This window comes from Rhinolophus sinicus, chromosome 16, assembly GCF_057876585.1.
Source record: "Rhinolophus sinicus isolate RSI-liver-muscle chromosome 16, RSI-T2T, whole genome shotgun sequence".
NCBI classification, from domain to species: domain Eukaryota; kingdom Metazoa; phylum Chordata; class Mammalia; order Chiroptera; family Rhinolophidae; genus Rhinolophus; species Rhinolophus sinicus.
Window position 1 is genome coordinate 3,272,390 of NC_142516.1, and position 20,552 is coordinate 3,292,941.

Consider the following 20,552-nt stretch of genomic DNA (forward strand, 5'->3'; position numbering starts at 1 on the left):
TGTGGCTGTTGCCTTCAGGGAGCTTAGTTGGGGTTCGGGAAGAAGAAACGATCCCCTAGTCGGTGAATTTTTTTTAAATGTCTTTACCACATGTTACTTTCTCAGCTCACCTACCCTATTTAAAGTTGCAGCACCCCCAAACCCCCTCCATAGGCCCTGTCCTAAGTGCTTCCAGCCAATATTTCATGTAACCGGGGCAGGCTTTGGAGGCAGCGGTCATCCCATGCATGGGCCAGAAGGAGGCTCAGTGGGAGAGTAACTTGCCAACTTCCCCCAGCCAGGAAGTGAACGCAAAGCCCCAGCTCATTGCTGCTGCTCTAATCCTTTAATTTGGATGTTGGGTTCCTTGTGAGCTGGGAGCTGGACATGGGGGCAGGCCTGAGGGGGCAGGGAGCTGTCCTTGACTGCCACGGGAGGGGGGCTGTGGTGTCCTTGGCAGTGCTGGATCCTGCTGGGCACAAAGCCAGCGGGAGCGGCTGGGGCAGGGCCTGGATTCTCAGATCCTCAACTTCTTGGCAACCTGTGTGACTCAGTGGGCTGGTAAAAGGGGATGGCAGGCAGGCAGCCAACGCAGACGAGTCCTGGGGTGGGTGAGTCAGCAGCCTGAGCAGCTGACCCTGGGTTACTGTTCTGCCTGGGGTGGGGCCAACGTAAGCACAGCCCTCTTTGCCGTTTTGTCCCCAGCCCCCAGCATGTGCTTCCTATGGCTCTGTCATGCCTTGGGGTTCCCAATCTCCCCAGCCTGGAGCAGGGGACAGGGCCTCCTCCTTCCGTCTCATGGCCTCCACAAGTCACTGAGGCTCTGGCCCCCATCAGCCCTCCTGTGAAACAGGAGCCCCTGCCACAGATGGACACAGTGAGGAGAGAATCACCCTGAGTGCTTATTGTAAAAAGCTGGGGGCAGCTGGGAGCTCCAGCCTCAAAGCCAGACTGCTGTGTGACTTTGGGTGAGTTTGGTGCCATCTCCAAGCTTCTGTCCCCAAGCTCGCCTGCAAACCTGCCTCACATATTATGCCAATTAAATGATATCCACACTGGCACATCAGTGAATAGTAGAAATACTGGGGAGTCGTCGACTCTGGCTTAAGCACAAGGTTGATGGGGAGGCCAGAGGGGAAATGGGAAGTCAGAATCCCACTGGGCCTCACGTGGGATAGACTACCCACCTCATGGACAAGGACATGGCAGCCCCAGGCCTGCCTGTGCTGCCAGGAACAAATCCACCTGTGATCTTGAATTTGGTGCAAAGTGGAGGAAAGCAAGCTGCCCTGGGGGTCGAGAGCACTGGGCTATACCTAGCATTAGCACTGGCCCACTGTGCAGCCTTGGGCAAGTTGTTCACTCTCTCTGGGCCTTGATTGTCTCAGTTTTCCAAAAGCGATAATTACTGTGGCTTCACCTCTTTCACAGATGCTGAGTGGGAAAGTGCTTTGTCCCCACCGAGGAGCGCCTAAGGCAGGGCCACCAGGCTGGGCTGTGGGGAAAGGAGGCATCAGGAGCCTCTGCTGCCTTCAGGGCTTCTAAATATGGGCAAGCGTTTGCCTTTGGGCTGCAGGTTGGCAGATGTTTGCAGGGCCATGATCCCTAGGAGGCTCTCAGAGCAGAGGCCAGGTGTCGCTGCACACCAGACCTAAGCCCTCTTCCTGGCCCGGGGGCTGGGTCACTCCCAGGCGCAGCTGCAGTGTCACCCGTCCTAACAGAGCCTGGCTGGCTGGGACCATGTTGAGCCACTTCATGATGGACCTCAGGTTCCCAGAAATGAAGGGGGGAGCAACTTGGCTGCCCCCTTTACCCTGGCCCCCAGCCGGCCCCTGAGTCAGGTCAGGAGGCTGCAGGAAAGAGGAGCAGAAGCTGGGCGAGGCCTCTCCTATCTGCTTCCTGGACAGGATGTCTTGCTGAGTAAACAGCTTCGAGAGGACTCACCACTCCGGCTCTGAGTCACAGCTCCTAGCGACAGCCACACGGGTGTTTATCAACAATGCGCTTCACCGCCACCAGGGCCTGCCCCCAGGAGCCAGGAAAGGGGGAGAGGCCCCTCCAGGAATCCTCCCCCACAGAGGGCTTGAGGCTGGGCTGCGGGAGTGTTGGCACACATCTGTGTATGCATGTGTCCATGAATGGGGTTTGCTGTGTCCGGGCTTGTGTGGGGCTGGCCAGGTGTGCTAGCCCATGGCCACCTGGCACGGCGGGCAGAGCACTGTGGGACCGTTGGCAGGTCACTTCTCCTGGGACGAGTGTGGGGATAGGGGTGGTGTCAGTGCTCCGAGATGCCGTGGCTGCACAGAGCTCCATGCACAGTAAACACAAAGGATGTCCTCCGGAGGCCCAGCCCTGGAAGGCAGCACAGTGGTGGGGTGCAGGTGGAGTACCCCTAACTGTCCCCAACTCCCAGAGCCCTGGCTCTTGGTGGCCGGTCTGGTCTCTGTTCCAGGCCGTGACACTGATGTGGTGCGCCATGTGGTGACACTGGGAGGGCAGGGAACAAAAGCGCCTCTGCTCTCCCCCACAACCCATGGGAGGAGGGTGGGTAGCGGGCCCTCCCCTCCCAAGACCCTGCCCCCTCTGTGCTCCAGCTTTTCTTGCTGCCGCTGGTCCTCCTGCCTCCTGGCCGTGACTCAGGCCCACCGCCCCCCGGCTGCCTGGGCCTGGTCTGGCCCCGAAAGGAAAGGAATATGTCAGTCTGGGCCCTGAGGCCATGCAGACCTGTGCTGGAGGCTGGGGGCTCATTGAGAAGAGCACAGTGCGCCTCGTTTGGGCGCAGGAACTATGGAAGGGAGATGTGGTGCTTTTCATGGGCCCGGTACCTGGGTCAGTAAATGCTTGTCAAATCAAAGGCATTCACACACAGACACACCTGACAGGGCAGCCTGGCTCCCTATGGGTTCCTGTGCTCCCCATCCCCACCCCACTTCCTCCAAGGGCCTCTTGAAGCTCTCCCCCCACCTCGAACACAGTCACATAGTTGGAAACGCTCTCCCACCCACTGTCCACTGGTCCCTCCTATGGCACTGGGCCCAGGGTCCCTCCTTGAGATGAGGAGGCCACAAGCTACAGCTCAGGGAAATTCCCTCCTCCCCAGCCCCAAAGGCTCAGGAGAGCAACCTGGTACACAGAGAAGGTGGCCAGACTGCATCAAACGATGCCCCAGGTCACATGGCCAGACAGCTGGTACTGTGGGGGTGAGAAGCCAGGTTGGGGACGTCCCAGGCACCCAGGGCTGTCTCCCTCCTCTGAGCTCTACTGAGGTCTGCCTCGCCTAAGTCCTGGTGGTGTCTGCACAAGACTGGGGCCTGCTGTGCTGGTCGAGCTCCGGGAGGGGTGGGCTGGGCCTGGCTCTTTGCCAGCCCTGGCAGCCTCCCTGCCCAGGGACCAGGGTTGTCTTGCAGCGCCCCAGCACATGTTTGCTGCTTTTCAACAACAAACATTTCTGAGGTATCCACTGGGGTCCTGTTGCAGGGCCCACACTGAGCACCAGACGGATCCCAGACTGTCACCAGGAGCTTACTCTTGGGGACGGAATGGGCTACGGTACTCCTGGCGTAGGGGTAATACCCGCCAATACTCATTGGGTGTTTATGTGTGCCAGGCACTGAGGCAGGCGTGTGACTGTGGGTGACCAGAGTGCATGTCCCCTGAGTGCTGACCACGAGCCAGGCCCGAGCTGAGTTCCTGTTGAATCCTCTAGTGCCTCTGTGCCCTTTTCAGATGAGGAAACTGAGACCCAGAGATGCTTAGTTGCTGGCCCAGGGTCCCAGAGCTGACTGATTCAGAGCCTGGTCACCTCTGCTGTTTCTCGAAGGTCAGGGTTAAGTGTCACCAAGACAACATGCTGCGGTGGCCAGAGGAGAGCCTGCAGGGGTGCCTGGGAGGAGGTGAGCACAGGGAGGTGGTCAGGGAGGCCTTTGGATTCTTCTGCGGGTAGGACAGAAGCTGCTGGAGGGATTTGGGTGCAGGGGGGGGATGTGATCTGGCTGTGGGCATGAGGGGTGGGCCCGGGGAGGCAGGAAAGTGGCTGAGGCATGGCCTGCCTAGAACCCTCAAATCCGCTTCTCTGATACCCCCCCCAAACCCCCCCCCCCCATGCAAACCCCTACCCCAGGGCTTTGTAACTGGTGTCCGTGAAATCCTTCCTTCCGTGAAAGAAATTCTCCTGTGGGAGCCTGGTAGTGGGAATTCAAGGTCGAGAGCTCTAGGTGAGGCTGGGAGTGGGGAGAAATTTGGGTTTGAAAACCTCCCCTTCCTCCATCACGGATCAGGAAACAGGCTCAGTGACATGAGGAACCTGCAAGTCCCACAGGGAACCAGGTCTCTGCTCCGGGGCTCTGAGCCACCTTCTCAGCTGTGTCCCCTGGGCCCCACACAGCCACCGGAAGGGGATGTGGGACGCGCAGAGAGCCAGAGCGAGTGCTGGCGGGGCTTAGTGGCAGGGCAGGATGCTGGGCCCTGGCCACTCCGCCAGGGCCTGGAGGCCTGATGTGCCTGCAGGCCAGCTCTGGAGACCCTGCTGGCTCGCCTCTGCTCCCGACTTCTGTGGTCCTGCGTACACAGCCCGCTGCCTACCAGGGTCCCCGGAGGGTAAGGAAGCAGCCCAGGCTCTCGGCCTCTGGGTCGTCCTGGCATCTCTGGGTTTGGGGGTCCAGGATCTGAATGCTGGTGGAAGGAGCGTCTGTGAGCGCTGCAGAGCTGCATAGATACGAGTCCCGGCTTCTCCCTATGAGGTTTTGGGCAAGTCCCTGCTACCCCTGGGCCTCAGTTTTTCCATTTGTCAAATGGGTGTCGGACTCATTCCATGGTTTCCAACGTCTTGCTTTGCAGCAGAAAGAAAATGGAGACAGGTTGGGGGTTTTTCTTAAAACCAAATGTTTTTGTTTAACGACTGCGCTTTTTTCTGATGGCATGCCCTCCTAGTTACTTTTGGTGGTGTCCTTTCTGGAATAATGGTAATTGTGGTGGTGAGAGTATTGTGTTTTCACTACCCTACTTGGCAAAATAAACAGTTAGCAACCCTAGGTTGGTCCCGCAGTTTAAAATGAAACGCCGTGTCTGGGTGCCAGGGCGGGAGGAGATGTGAGGGCTGAATGGCAGAGAAGGCTTCTGGAATGAGGCCACGGCTTAGAGCACGCAGGGGTCTTCTGTGCTCCCCCCCAGCACCTGGCTGGGTTCACATCTGCCTGGTGGTCCCACTGGCTGAGCCCTGTTTTGATGTTGGCGACTTGTACCTGCCACCTTTCTGACTCTGGGTAGTGATTTCTCCACAGGCGGGGCGGATGGGGACAGGCCCTCAGGGTGTTGGAGGAGAGAACTGGGCTCACCCCAAGAGAGCAGGTCCAAGCTGGAACCACTGGCCCAGCTCAGGACAGAGCCCCAGTCACACTTCCTTGGCTGGCCCACGGCCTGGTACCAACGGGAATTCCTAGCCCTGCCCATCATGGCAGCAGGTATGACAGCCATGCGGATGACACCAGGTCCAGGCACTTGGGTGCTGGACTCCACTGGAACAGGCTGACAGACAGAGAGACAGACTGGCAGAGGGCTTCTCGCGGAGCCGGCTCCCAGCCTGCCATGGCCCGGGAAGCCAGGCCCGCCATGCCCAGGGCCAGGAAGGGCTGGGTGTTCCTTGCCTGCGTCTCTGTGGTGACCTCCAGGCGGAGGGCCATCGCCCGCCGTCCTACTCTCCGAAGCCCCACGCCTTGTCCAACACCTCTGCCGGCACCGGCCACTGAGGTGAGTTTCCAAGGCAACTGGTGCCTCTTCGGAGAGGTGGAGTGGGTCACAGCCAGGGCCGCTGCGGGAGGTGGTTCCCTTTGTCCTACCCTCCTGTCAGAACTGGTTGAAGGAGTTTGGCTGGAAGCTGCCACAGGGGAGTTTCCATCTGCCGGTCCGGGTGTAAGAGGAGGGGCGAGGGGCGCTTCGGGTGGTGCCCAAGTGTACCCACCCCGCCGGCCTGTCTACCTGCTTAGGGGGGTGAGGAGGGTGGCCGCGGCTTGTCTTAGCGGCTCCTGTTCATATGGATGGTGCCTCTCAGATTACAAAGGGCTTTTGTGCTTTGTTTTATCATCTACAATCCTGAGAACCCTGAGAGCCAGGTGGTAGGTGGCATTCGTGGCATTATTAGTATCTCCATCTTACCGATGGAGATACTGAGGCTCAAGGAGGTGACACTGAGGCTAGGAAGGTGCACAGCAGGGGCTTGAGCACAAGCCTAGGCTCCAGACCTTAAGAGAGAGAGTCCCAAACCGACAGGAAAGAATGGCATCCTCGGGACTGGGTCATCCCAGTCCCCACGATGCTGTGATGGTTTCCAGCTGGCAGCGGGGGAGGGGAGGTCAGGGGGCACACTGGGGCCCCTTGGGTGCAACGGACACTTTTCAGGCAGGGTATGGTGTCTTCCACCATGTCATTGCCTCCTGCTCAGGGTCCCCGCTTGGGGCTGAGACCTGGGACCTGTGCTGCCTTGGGTCCCTTCCTCAGCCATGTGCGCCAGTCTCGCCCGTGTGGGCTCTGTGAGGGACGGGACCCTCCGCCTCCACTTCTGGCTGTTTCCTTCTCACCCTGCGCCTGTTATTTTCCGTGTTTCAGGCTCAGTGGCAGTCTCAGTCTCCATTTCCATCCATTTGTGCCCCTTCTGCTTCTTTTCCTCTCCCCTCTCCTGCCTTCCACTTCAGGCTGTCACATGTTGGATTGGTGGCCTTCAGAAATGTCAGGTTTCAGTGCCCCCTGGCATGTGGGGTACTGAGCACTTGGAGGAGTGGGGACAGTTGTCAAAGCGGCCTGTCCCCACTCCATGGATGGCGTTTATCACAGTGACCCTGGACTGTGTGTTTGCTCTGAGAGTATCTCCATCAACATCTGAGGGTCAGAGTCAGCGGCCGTGAGCGCCCCTTTCCGGGGAGGACACCAGGCCCCCCAGTGAGCTCATGGCGTCCCAGTCCTGGGCCGTTTTCATGGCTCCGGGTGTTGATGTATCTTGTTCTGATTGTCCTGGGACAGTAACGCCCAGTGAGGTCAGGGACTTGGGGTGATGTCGATGTTACACCCTCCACCCAGGATGGTCTCCAGAGGTTTGCAGGCTTTGTTTCCTGCCTCCTGACCACTTCTGGGTTCTGCGTCCTGCCTGTGGGGATCCTCTCCTTCCTTGGGTTCCCAGAAACCCAGCAGCAGAGGAGGTGGGGCTAAGCCAGGTCCACCTGCTGACCCAGGAGCTCCCACACTGGGCCCAGGTGCGTCACCTCCTGCCAAGGTGTACGCGCACCCGCCCACAGAGGGTTGCCCCAGGACTCAGGCAGGCCAGGAATGGTGACGTTGGTGTAGGGAAATGACCGAGGAGCCTGGCCAGGCCACACCCTCTCCCTGTCCTCCCTGGGCTTCTAAATATAGATGACAAAAGGCAGACAGATGGGGTGACCTCACCTGCTCAGAAAGAGGTGAAAGGTTTCCCCCAAGGCCTGACCTGAGTCTGGGTATCTGGCTGCTGGTCCTCACTGGGCCACCAGCTCCCTCCGTGGGCTTTGGCCAAGCCCAGGTGGGAGGTGATGACCAAGGCCTGTGGTCACCCAGACATTGCCCTGAGCCCAGTTCTCTGTCCGAGCCACTTGTGTGCCCGGTAGACCTCCCCAGAGCTGTACCGTGGGCCCAAACCCCATTCCCTGGGACTCACCTATCATGTACCAGGCCAAGGGGTGGGTGGGAGGTGGGAAGCATGGACCAGGCAGAGGGGGCAGTGGGTGGAGGCCCTGAGGGCGCTGCTACAGCTCAGTGTGAGCCTGGCTGGGCAGAGATGTGAGCTAGGCCTTCACCAAGCATTTGGTCTTCTGCCTGAGGACAGTGCAGGGGGTGGGGGGGCGACAGGGAGGCCTTTGAAGGGTCAAGACCTCTCTGGCTGTCTTGTGTCAGGGGGACCCCTGGTGGGAAGAAAGTGGGAAGGAAAAAGGGCCCCAGAGGTTTTGCCGGAGCACACTAAGTCAGGAAGTGGTGGAAGGCCCAGTGGGATCTGTGGCAGACCCAGACATGCCCTGGCTGGAGGGGACAGCTGCCAGTCAGCTCCTGCCCAGCCTCCTGCTGCGGTGGGAATGCAGACCTTGTGTGGCCAGGTGACACAAAGTGACAAGAGAAGCCAGAAATGTGGATTTTATATGAAATCACCTGACCTTCTACTGTTGACTCAAAAATTGAAAAACACTGTGCTTGCCAAACAAAACACGTGTGGGCTGGATTTGGCCTGGGTCTCGTCCCTGGATGTCAGTTCACAGCCTGTCTTTTAAGCATCCTGTGTTACGAGCATCCCGACTGCCGATGGGTCTTTACAGCATCGCCGTGTTCTCGGGGCTTCTTGTAACTACCCAAGAAAGGGCTGGTGTACTCCACAGGGAAACGCTGGGAACCTGGGACAGTTGGGGGCAGGGTGCACTGTGAGCAGGATGAGAGGAAAGGAGTGACACCAATTAATAATAACCCCACACATCCTATAGTGCTTTGTGCCCTCTGTTCCTCCCAGCAGACCCTCCAAGGGCAAACGTTATCACAGCCTTGATCTTCAGACTCGCCCAAGGTCACTGGGGCTGTCTCCAGCACCATCTGAGCTGCGTGACTTGGTTTCCCAGCTGCCCACTGCCTCGGCCCCCACAGTGAAGCCCCCTGCCCCCGTGGTTGTAAGGATGTCGTGAGTGCCCCTGGGCATGGGACAAGGAATACAGGAAATGGTGAAGCGGGCCAGGTGTCAGTGCCATGGTCTGGCCTCTGCAGGCTGTTCCCCTCCCTCCTTGGCTGCTGGGAGCCTCAGAGGCCCCGAGCGTGAGTCTCCAACTGTGTCCTTTTTCTTTTTTAACTTCTATTATGGAAAATTCCAAATAGGTACACAGGTGGAGAAAATGGCAGGAACCCCCCGCCCCGGCCCCGCTTGATGTTCACATTGTGGGGCCACCTCGTTTCTTCTCTAATTGCCCCACGTCCTCCCCTTCCTGCTCAGCGGGCGATGTTCACGCAAATCCCATCGTTCCATCCATAAATATTCCATGTTACTCTAATAGTAACCTAAATCCCCATGATCTTACCCCAAAAATGATGGCAAGTATTGTCCAATATCCAGCAGTGTTGAAATAATCCGTTTTCCCTGAGGTTTTTTTTTTAACAGTTGTCCTATTCGAATCACAGTACAAAATCCACAGGTTGTATTTGATTGATGTCTCTTTTAAGCTATAGTTTCCGCTTTCTTTTTTGCTCCTGAAGACCCTGGGTTTCTTCAGTTTGTCCTGGAGAGAGTCCCACGATCTGGAATTTGTGGACTATCTCCTCATGGATATAGTTCCTCTGTTCCCCGTAATTCCCCCAAATGGTAGTTACATGTGGAGGCCTGGTTGGATTCATGTTTGGTTTGGGGCAAGAACACTGCATGGGTGGCTCTGTGTTCTTCCATCAGGCGGCAGGCACACACTGTCCTGGTCCCCTCTCTTTTGGACTAGCCCTGCCTGCCCTTGGTAAGGGATCTACCCCACAGCTTTGGGTGGGGTGGTGGTGAGGTGATGAGGGGAGTTGTGTGAGGGCTTGGGAGGGCCTTGCACGCAGAAGGCACCCGTGAATTGCAGCCCCCATTACTAACAGTGTGGGGCAGTCTGCCTGCCTGGGGGCAGCGGGCACCTGTGTGAGGTGCTTTACCTGTGCTGTCTCGGTAGTTATGCCACCTTTACATAGGTGCATACTGTGCCTTGGAGGCAAGGTGACCTGCTGGGGGAATAGGGGTCACCTAGTAAGAAAGGGGTGGAGCTGGGTTTCAAACCCAGGCCTTTCAGTGCCTGAACCTGCCCTCTATGGCACACAGCTACCCTGGGAACTAGGTGTGTGTGTGTGTGTGTGTGTGTGTGTGTGTGTGTGTGTGCACATGCGCACCGAGATGAGCAGTGAGCAGGCTTACCAGGACCCCAGAGGGGAGCCCCAAAGCCAGAGTGAACAAAGCAGGGAGAGAGATTTTATAAAAACAGGCATTAACCTGAGGTTAGTGGTTGAGTAAAGGAGACACCACCATGCCCCTCCACGACTTCCAGGTAATTGGATGGGAGGCAGCCCCGCTGGTTGTGTCGGGGTGTGGAATGCCCACTGCTCACTCTCCAGCCGACCTGAGCCCCCCAACCCTGGTACCCTGGACCTTCAAGGCCAGAGAGGTGGTAACGTTGGGAGTGCTCCCTGTGCACTCATGACTTACTTGGCCTCCAGGGGCCCTTTTCCTGGCTGTAAAATGGGCCTGAGCTTGCTTCCAGGCCCCTCCCTGGGAGAAAGAGATAAAGAAAGCAGAAGAGATAAAGTGAGCTACCCGCAGGTACTGGATTTACTTGGCAAATTCTCCCAGGAGGAGTGGGAGAAGCTTCTAGCCGGAGGGCAGTGTCCTGTGTCTAGGTCACCCCTTGGTTGATCTTTGGGGAGTCCTTCTAAATGTGCCTCACCCACCTCACCCTCCCCGGGGGAAAGTCACAGAAGGTCCTTAAACGGCCTCACCCCAAACCCAATCTACCCATCCCCACCCCCAGCATTTGTGTGATTATAAATATTTTTGAACTAATAGAAAATTCAGAGAAGTGAAAAACAGTGTATGGCAGCACCCAGAAATAACCACGATGCCTTCTGCAGAGTGGGTCCCCGTCATATGCATGTGTGTAATGTCTAGTTCTGAAAGTGTATTCTGCATCTTGCTGTCTCATGTCGCAGTACAGCAGAAACACTTCCGGCATCCTGGTTGGTCCATGGTGTGCAGTGGCACCAAGGGTCCTGTCAGTACAAGGCATTTGAGTTGATTCCGTTGGGAAGAGTTGTAATTGAGGTTTCCACAAACATCCTCATATAGAAATCCATGTCCACACCTCAGATTGTCACCTGAGGGTGAATTCCTAAGAGTGGGATTCTCAAGTTAAAGGGCGTAAGCATTTTTAATGTCCTTAAAAGAAAACGGTAGAAATTGTTTTCCACCGCCCGCTGGCCCCCCTCCCCAATCCTGGGCCCTCCAGCTGCCCACGTGGGCCAGAGCTTGCCAGGGCGCCATGTCCCTGGATATCAGAGGTTTGGCATATGGTGGGTCCGTTCTGTAAGATATGTTTATAGAATGTGTAGTGTGGTCCTGCCCTCTCATCTTACAGGTGGGGAACAGGCCCAATGATATGGCACCAGTTCTGGGGCTGGCGGTGGCCTTGGTCGGGCTGCTGATAGTGGACACCAGCCTCTGTGAGGGCTTCCTCCCCAGCCCTCAGCAGCCTCACTTGCACCCTCACCTGTGCCCTGAGACCTTGCGTGCTCAAGCCGGCGGTCCCCCCGACCAGGACAGTGGCAGGTGCTCCAGCTGGCATTTGCCGTCTTGATCCCTTACTCTTGCAAGTCTATAGGCCCCAACCCCCTATGTGACTGGACTTCGTTTTCCCCTCACCTCCCTGGCTGTAGGGCAGAAAGCAGATAGTACAGGCAAAGGCCCGTCCCCACACCAAACACACCCCAACACTCAGGCCTTCCAAATGCACACGTGCACCTAAGTCACTGTTCCAGGACTCAGGAGAGTGTAGCAAGGCACAGGCACCAGCTGAGTGCTACATATCAGTAACCCAATGTGGCCCTCTCGGATGAAGAAACTGAGGCTCAGAGAGGTTAAGCAACTTGTACAACGCCACAGAGCTAGGGAGGGGCTTAACTGGAATTCGTGGGAGGTTGATCTGACTCCAGGGCCACTTGACCACACATGTACACAAGTCACATACCTACACAACATATACGCTGCCCCAGCGCACGCACCCACACAAGGTGCATAACCACGGTACTCGCAGGCCACTGCACACACACACATACACGCACACACGCACACACGCACGCGCGCTCTATAGGACACAGCCAGCAGGCTCGCGGGGGCGCCCGCGCTCACACAACACGCCCCTCGGCATCTCCGGCCCCACCCCTCCACGCCGCCGGCCCCGCCTCCGAGGCGCCGGCCCCGCCCCCGGCCTGACCTCAGCTGGGCCGGGCGGCGGGCGCAGAGCGCAGGCAGCGCCGAGCCGCGCGGGCCTCTGCTGCCCGCGCCGCCTCGGGTCCCGCGGCCCGGCCGGCCGCCGGCGCCGCTGCGAGCCGTCCATGGTGCAGCGTATGTGGGCCGAGGCGGCCGGGCCTGCGGGCGGCGCCGAGCCGCTGTTTCCGGGCTCGCGGCGGAGCCGCAGCGTGTGGGACGCCGTGCGCCTGGAGGTGGGCGGCCCCGACAGCTGCCCGGTGGTGCTGCACAGCTTCACGCAGCTCGACCCCGACTTGCCCCGCCTGGAGGTGAGTGAGCCAGGTCGGCCTGACCCCGCGGCCCAGCGTCCTGATCGTTTGTGGGGAGGGTCCTTCCGCAGAAATCCCGCTCGCTGTAACCTTAAGGCAGCAGGTGGGCGTGGGGGCCGCCGGCACAGCGGGTGCAACAATGTAGGGACCAGAACCGGGTCTTCGTGCCCCTATTTGTCTATCCCAGTGCCTATCCTCACCGATCCCAGGTGTGCCGGCCTCGTGCCCCTGCAGCCCAGGTAGACCTGTTTCCGCGGGCTGTCACTGCCTGTTTAGGGCTGTGAACTTTCCGACATTAGGGGCTGGGCCTTATTTCATCCCCATTGCCAGTCCCAGCCTGCACGGGCAATTAGGCTTCGCAATCAGGTGGCGAACTGGTAGGGTGGCAGACTCCTAGAATCCTCAGAGGGCTGGGGACCACAGTGGCCTTCCAGACGGCTCCACTTTGGGGTCAGACGTGGATCAGATGTTCAGGGCTGTTCAGAGGAGGTGGGTTGGAGGCGGAGCAGGCCTCCAACCTGTGGGGCCAGGTGTCCAGGCTGGAAGGTTGGGACAAGGCCCTCTCATGTCCGGATGGGGTGACTGACTCATTTCTGCTTGATTAGAAAATGAATTTATAAGGATTTGGGAGGATTCAGAGAAGGGGGGATGTATCTGTCACTAATGGAGGTGGGGGTAACTAGGTGAGGGCTGGGACTCTTTCTAGTGTGCTCTGAACGGTGAGGCCCAGTGGGTCATGGGGTCAGGCAGGTTGGGCGGGGAGTGGTGCCTTCCTCCTCCTGCCTGACTGTGCACCTGACTTCAGAGGTAGCAGATGCAGGATGGACCCTGTCACCCTGCCCTGTCTGGGCATGGGGCCTGGACAGGCCAGCCCCGGTTGGGGGCTCAGCAGGTCAAGGCCGAGCCAGAGCCTTAACAGTGAAGTTCCTGAGCCCCTGTGCTGGTTAGGGCCCCCTTGGTGTCCCCCCCACCCCTTCACTTTAGGCCCCTGTGTGTTGTACTTGCCAGCAATTTGCAGCCTGGTTTTGTGCCTCTGCATATCCCTAGGGCCTGGATGCATATTTGCCCAAGGATAAAGTGTGTCTCCCTGCCCAGTATGGGGCCAAGGCAAGGGGTTGGAGGGCGCTCATGGTGAGGGAACTGCAGGACTGGGAGACCCTTTTCTCCTGAGCTAGGCAGGTGGCCAAGCCCCGCGTGTTCCCGGACCCTCATCCACCCACTGCTCTGGCTTTCATTGGCAGCTGGAGCAGACCCCTGGGAGGCCTGACACCAGCCTAGTACTCATCTGACTTTCATTATGTCTGGCAGCCAGTCGGGCTTTGTGTGTTGGGAGGGTCCGGCCTACACGCTCACAGGGGCCCGGCAGGTTCCTGGCCAGGGTGGGGTGAGCTGTTTGGCTCACTTCTCTTCCTCCCCCCCACCTCTCTGTCCATCTGCATCCCTGGGGACCTGAGGGAGAGCCCTACCCTTGCCCAGGGGGGTCGCCTTCTCTCTCCTTCCCCTCCCCCCTCACCCTCCTGCTGCTGCTCTCCCTCACCCGGCCTCTGCACTAGATCCAGGCCATGGCCACTGTTTAGAAATCAAAGGGGAAGCTTCTGGCTGGGGCAGGAAAATCAGGGTCCTGGCAGAAGAGGAGGCCAGTGCCGGAAACCAAACACAATGACCATTTACTATGGGCCGGGGGAGGAGGGCAGGGGGGCGGGGAAGTCCCTGTCCCTCCTGCCAACACCTCCTCCCCCACCCCCCCCAATCCTGGGGCTGATTTCCTGGTCGCAGTAGCGTGCCAGAGCTGAAGCAGCTCTGCTTGTGGTCCCTGTCCTCTCTGGAAACCACCAGGCAGTTGCTGCCTTCCCTCCCCTGTTCCCCATTTTCCTACCAAGCCTCTCTGGGCTGCCAGATGTCCTTGCACATCTGGGCATCCGCTCCTGTCATCTTGATTCTAAGCCAAGCCACCACTAACCCAGCTTGGCCTGTGCAGTTCTGTGCTTTCTGGAGGTCACCTGGCCCATGCCCCCATCTCTAGGCTGGCCACTGCTTTGACCAGGCAGTTCTCAAGTCTGTAGCACCTACTGGCTGCGGACACCACCACCTCATTCCAACTGACTTTGACCAACCCTCCAGAGTAGGTGCCAACCCCACTTTCTAGGAGACTGGAGCTCCCAGAAGTGAAGTCTGTGATCTAAATGTATGCACAGCCAAGGACATAGGATTGGGAGGATTTGAACATGGGCTGTGTTATCTGTTAGGCGTCTACTGGAATCAGAGAAATCACTATTGAGGTAATTTTAGGTTCACGGGAGGACTGTGGAGCTCTGAGGGGCACAGAACCAGGCCCAGGCAGCCCAGAAGCCCCCTGGTCAAGTGAGGGCTTGGGATGCTTATAGACCAGAGGAGGGCAAAGTGCCTTGGGCTAGAGGACACTGGGGAGAGCTTCCAGGAAGAAGCAAGTCCACAGCTGGACCCCAGTGGTTTACAATAATAGCTCATATGAGCCAGCACTTTGTGAGAGGCCTTGTTCTAAGTAATTTGCATGCATTATGTCCTTTTGTGGTCAGGACTATCAATAGCCCATTTAACAGATAAAACAACTGAGGCACTAGAGTTAATTGGATTGCATCACCTCACTAAGCTGGTAAGTGGCAGAGGTGGGATTCTGACCCAGACAGTGTGCCTGCAAGGCCTGAACGAAGAGGTGGATCGGAATGAGGAGGGCTTCTCTGTTCCTTGGGTGGAGAATCGCAGGGGAGTCTCCCTCCAGCCTCCCGCCTCCTTCCCGGTTGTCTGGTCTCTTGATCTTACTATGTGCAGGTCTTCAGTTTAACCCCCAGGGCTTTTGACCCTGGAGGCCAGAGAGGCATGGCCTAAGGGTGTGTGTGTGTGTGTGTTTGTGTGTATTTGAGAAAAAAAGAGAGAGAGAGATGGGGGGGGGGGGCTGCCACCTGAAGGGCCTCGGGTTCCCCTCCTGTCTTGCTCCTCAGGGGCCCAGGAGAAGGGGTGGGGACCCAGCTGGCTGGCACTGAGTGGCAGACGCTTGAGCACGCTGGGCTATTTCCCTGGCGGCTCAGTGAAGGCCCTGGAGCAGCAGTGGGTGGCGGGGAGATGCAGGATGCTTGTGGGCAGGATGCGGGTCCCATCCTCAACCTGGAAGTTAGATGTTTCCAAGCCCTGCCTTCATTGCCAGTGAGGGAGGGGGATTGGTGTCGGCAGCCTCTGAATAAGCGTCTGGGGGCGGTTTCAGGAGGCTGCACCCAGGCAGTTGAGGTCTGGCTCCCAGGGGCTGCTGGCTGGCCGCCCAGATAGCTCCCATGGCGTGGCACCATGCTGTGGCTACTCTGTCCCAGACTCAGGCCTCCAGCCTTGCCAGCCAGGAAACACCGTGTTCCTGGACACACAGCTCCAGTGAAGCGACTCCCCAATCTGATTCTGAGGCTCTGGGAGTTGACACCTGCAGCCCAGAGCAGGAGGCCGGCCAGTGGCTGGGGAGTGAGCAGATAACTGCAAGGTCGCCCGCTGGGTGAGCTGGGTGGGAGCACCCAGCACCAGGGCCTGAGTTTGGGGAGCACTGGGTGTGGTGTTGCTTTGCTGTTTTTCTCTCCTCCCCTGTTAAGTGTCAGATGCTTACACAACCTGCTCTGTAGTCTCGCCTAGAGGCATAATGTTGTTCTTTTGAACCGAGGGGCAGAGTCAAGTATGCTGGTCAGAGCTTGGGCTCCGGGGGGCAGACAGCTGTGCTGGACTGCCAGCTCAGCCCTTGCAGTCCTAGACCCGCTCCTGCTTCCTGAGCCTCGTTTTCCTCTTCTGTAAACTGGACCCGATGCTAGTTCCTCCACTTAGGGTTCTGGTGAGGACGGAGTGAGACAGGTGGCCTGAGAAGCAGTCCCCATAATGCCTTGCACAGCGTCAGCCGGACAGGCGGTGGCTGCCACAATTGTGTTTTCTGACAAGGTGCCAGGGGAGTGCCCGTGTCCTGGGCTCCCAGTCAGCGTGGTGCTTCCCAGGTCTGGTTCTTGTAGCTGATCTCGGGGCCCGTGGGTGCCCTGGCCATCCCTTCTCAGTAGAGCGGTGCAGGTACAAGGGAGCTGGGCCTGCCACCCCCGACTGGCGGTGCGACCCGAGGAAGACCTTCCCATCTCTGGTCTCTCTCCTGCATCTGTGTGACCCGGGGCTGGACTCTGTTCTGAGGCTGTGACCGTGGCAGGCACTGTGGTGCGAGGCCCGGTGTGTCTCCATAGGCCATGAGAGTCACAGGCCAGGGTTCCAGTCCCTGCCCAGGCTGCCACTTCCTGGCTCGACCTGGGCGAGATCCCCACCCGGCTCTTTCCTCATCCATCGAGTGAGATGTTGGGAGGATTAAATGTGATGAGTGTGCCAAGGGCCTGGCACCCAGGAAGTGCCCACACGTGCTGGACACTGTGGTCTGTGGTGTTGCTATTGGGGCTGGACCTTCAGCTGGCCCTACCCTGCACCCCCCAGGGACCAGGCTGTCCTCCTCCTCAGCTCTCAGCAACCACACCCCCTCGCAGGCCTGGCCCTTGGTGGTCCGCCAGCCTGGCGGTCAGGAGCTGGTCCTGGATGGACAGGAGGATGGATGGTGGGCAGGGCCAGCCTCGAGGTTGGGTCTCCCCTCCCCACCTGCGGCACATTTCACTAGCTGGGTTCACACTGGCAGAGAGAGCTCTTAGGGAGATGGGTCAGCCTCTTTGGGGGCTCAGTACAGTTTCCAAACTCCAGTTTCTGGGGTCACTGAGCTTCCTGGTTGCCCTGGAAACCAGACACCGTGTGCGGTCCCTTATCAAGGCCGCCTCTGTGGGCTGTGGTGTGGCTGGGGACCAGGTCAGCTAGGGCTGACCTCAAGTCCTCAGCCAGGTCCTGTTCATGTCCTTGGGCTCAAGGTATAGGACACCTACCTGCTACACACCAAGGGTCAGGCATGTTTGGCATTTTCATTCTCCCTGCCTTGTTGGGCTTATGGGCTAAGAGATGAACCAGGATTGGACTTGAGAAGTCCCAGGTCTCGCCTCAATCTGGACACTACTTGACCATCTCCCCTGGACCTCGGTCTCTAGCTCTGTAAAATGGGTGCATGATTTTGTGTTCACACTATCCCAGGGCCTCTGGGATTCCTGAGGGCTGAGCAGCCCTCTCATCTGTCTCACATTTTGGCTCCTGCATTCGAGCAAAAGGCTGAAAAGTCAGAAAGCTGCAAGGCTGGCTCCCACCCAGCCTGGATGACATGGTGCTCCTCCAGGTTCCCGGAGCCTCTGGCAAGTCTCCCACAGGTTTCCCGGGAGGTTTTTCCCTGCCCCGAGTTCATCGTCAGTTCAAGAGCCTGTGAGTATGTTAGATGTTCCCCAATAGCAGGTGTCATCAGGTCTCATTTTCGGGGTGCTTTCGTGTGTCAGGCACTGAGCTTGGCTGCGTGTGTGCCCTGTCGTGACCCCACCATCACCCTGCTATTCTCCCCATTTCACACACGAGCTCACTAAGGCTGGGGGCTGAGAAGCTCAGCAGAGCTGGGAGTCAGAGCCCTTCCGGAGAGATGGTACCCTGGGGTCTCGTGGGCCCTGGAATGGGGCCTCATGTGCTTAGGGCTGCAGCGTGCTGGTGGGTGGCCGAGTGAGGGCCTTGGGGTAATCTCTGGGACTCTGGACCTGAGCAGCAGCTCAGTGGGTGCAGTGCGGTCCCTGAGGGGTGATCTAACGCACATGGAGGTGCTGTGATTGGAGCCACCCCTGCCCTGCCTGAGTGGGACCGAGTCTTGTATGCAGCCGGGGAGGAGACAGGAGGAAACTGCAGTGTATGCTGGAGCGCTTCTCCTCTGGCTGCAGCCCTCGGTCAGGGTTCCTGAGGAGGCAGCCTGCAGCTGGCGGCATCTGTGGGTCTGGAAGCCCCACATGGCCCGTTCTTGTAATTTCTATGGGAAGCGTACATCCAGGCGGAGGCAGAGGGGTGACCAGGATTAGAGATGATGCCACCTCCATATCTATAGGCATGAGCCACCTTCTAAGGGAGCTGGCAAGGCTGGGGAAAGACCTAGTAGGTTCCATCAGATGTGTGCCGAAATAAGGCCTGGGCCCCGGTCCCTGGTGACCCCTTCATTCTGCCTTGAGGGAATTGAGGCTTGGTCTGCAGTCAGTTGGGGGCATGGCATCCTACTGGCCCATCCATCACCCTGAGAAGGCTGGTCTGGTGACACACTAACAGATGCCGTCCAGGCCATTCTCCAATTTATCCCTGGGGCTCCAGGCTGTGCTGTCAGGGACAGCGGGGGTATGGGACACCCTGGGGTCCTGGGGGCACCACCCTCACTCCACTTGACCCAAGTGGTGGCAGGCCAGGCAGTGTATGTGGGGCATAACTGCTGACTAGGTCCCAGGGCCCTGGGGACGGCATTGGGTGCCTGCTTTGGGTGGGATAGGAGGATCTGTCCCGAGGACGTAGCTGCCCATGTGACATTCTTTTCCCCCAACAGTTCAGTGCTGCCCTGTGGACGCCTGCCCTCAGGACATCTGCTTTTTGCTAGACCACTCCCCTCCTCCCCAAGGCCTCCCAGCCCCTACCAGAGCATTTCTGGGGGCCTGGTGCTGCCCTCATGGGCCGTTGCTCCTGGGCTCCAGTGCTGTCTGCTCTAGTACCAGGGTGGCCCAGGGTCACCTGTGGGTGCCAGAGGGTCCTGGGGGAAGATGCTGGGGCTGTTGGCTGCTTTCCTTCTCTGTCCCTGGCAAGGAGGTGGGAGCAGGGAACAGATGCCCCACTCTGCCACTTTTTGCCCGGGACCCGGGGAACTCACTTTGGAGCCTGCCCCTCTGTCAACTCTTGGTAGATGGTATAAATGGTGCCTGCTCTCTGCTGCGCTAATGGTCTGGGTTTGTTTCTGCTGCTGCCTGAGGGAACCAGGGACAGGGTTAGCTCTGTTTGGGCCAGCTCCCCATATGTGTGACAGGGTAGTGACTCCCCTGGCCCAGCATGTGTGGCTCTCAGCATCCTGCCCTGCCCCCCAACCGGCTGGCAGAGGGGGCCCCTCTGGGGTGGGGGAAGGGCTCGGGGATCACATGACAGCTAGGCAGGCCCAGCCAGCTGCTCAGCTGCCAGTGAGGCCCATGGCTCACTGCAGAGCCGCTATTTAGACCTGAGGCCCTGGCCCCGCCCATGGGTTGGCCTGGCCAGGGAGCTTTTCTGTCCAGCAGGCCTGGATGGAGCCCCCCTGGGAGCCAGGTGCCTTGTAGGCTCCAAAGGGGTTCAAGTCCAGTGCTCTCTGACAGGCACGTCCTGCACAACTGCTGCCAGCGACTTGGGTGCTTGGGATGCTGCTGGCTCCCAGCTGGGCCAGATGTGACTGAAATCCCCAAGAGGACAGGCCCTTCCTGTTGGCTGGCTTTGCAGGAGGCAGTGTTGGACCCCTGAGGAGATGCGGGGGTGGCCAGGGCCCTTGTGGGGAGGGCAACAGCAGAGCTGGCAGGCCTCTGAAGCCCATCTCCTCCTCTTCCCCCCCCAGCCCCCCTGCCTGCCCCAGGGGCTCTTCTAGGCTGGGAGGGATGTGTGAGGCCCGGGAAGGAAAGTAAGCATCTGTTTCCGTTTTTCTGCTTTGGGAGGAGGAAGGGCTGGACCTCCCCAAGCGTGGGCTTTTTGGGGTGTGTGGGTGTGGGAGATGCTGCTGGCGGGGGGTGGGGGACCTCTGCCTGTGGGTTCTCTGCTGACTTCCAAGAAATGGCTGGCTCTCTCCCTGGAGGGTGAGGCAAAGGGTCCGGAGCCCCTTGTGATTGCAGTGGCTCGCCCGTTGGTACGATGCCCAGACTGGGGGGGGGTGGCGGCCTCGGGTCAGAGGAAGTAGCCTCCAGAGGATGGCTCCCAGACCTCCCAGACCTCCAGGGCAGGCTGGAGGTGAGAGGCCCAGGCCTCCCAGTCACTGACCCCCAAGGGTACTGACCTCTCGGGGTACAGTACAGCATGCCGGGCACCTGATTCCTACCCAGGGGCCCTGCTTGGGCTGAGGGCTTTTAGGGAAGGGCTGTCAGTGGGCCTGGGCTGAGTCAGCATTTTCACTGGGCCTCCTCTGAGCTCCACGCCCGCCCTGGATTGGGGCAGTGACCCGTGCGTGGTCCCAGCTGCTAACATTGACCCAGCAGTTGATGGCAGTGTGCCAGCTAGCGCCTCCCAGCTCCTCCCTAAACTCTGAGGTCAACATCGTTCGTTACTCCTGGGCCCCCCTCCCTGCTGCAGACTCACCCTTCCCTGGACAGGGTGCGCTGGGAGAGGGGGCTGTGACACCAGGG

At 58.9% G+C, this 20,552-nt stretch overlaps 1 protein-coding gene across 6 annotated transcripts in view; it reads left to right on the forward strand.

The window, feature by feature from the left end:
• Positions 1-4,402: 4,402 nt before the first annotated feature.
• Positions 4,403-20,552, forward strand: part of RALGDS (ral guanine nucleotide dissociation stimulator) — a 30,033-nt gene continuing 13,883 nt past the window's right edge. For 2 of the 6 annotated variants that reach the window (XM_074331273.2, XM_074331265.2), the window contains exon 1: positions 11,953-12,279. In XM_074331273.2, the coding sequence (XP_074187374.2) occupies positions 12,097-12,279 (183 nt within the window). In that variant the 5' untranslated portion in view covers positions 11,953-12,096. Of the gene's footprint in view, positions 4,576-11,946; positions 12,280-20,552 lie in introns of those variants that run through there. The other 4 variants (XM_088793569.1, XM_074331271.2, XM_088793568.1 and 1 more) reach the window with 4 other exon arrangements.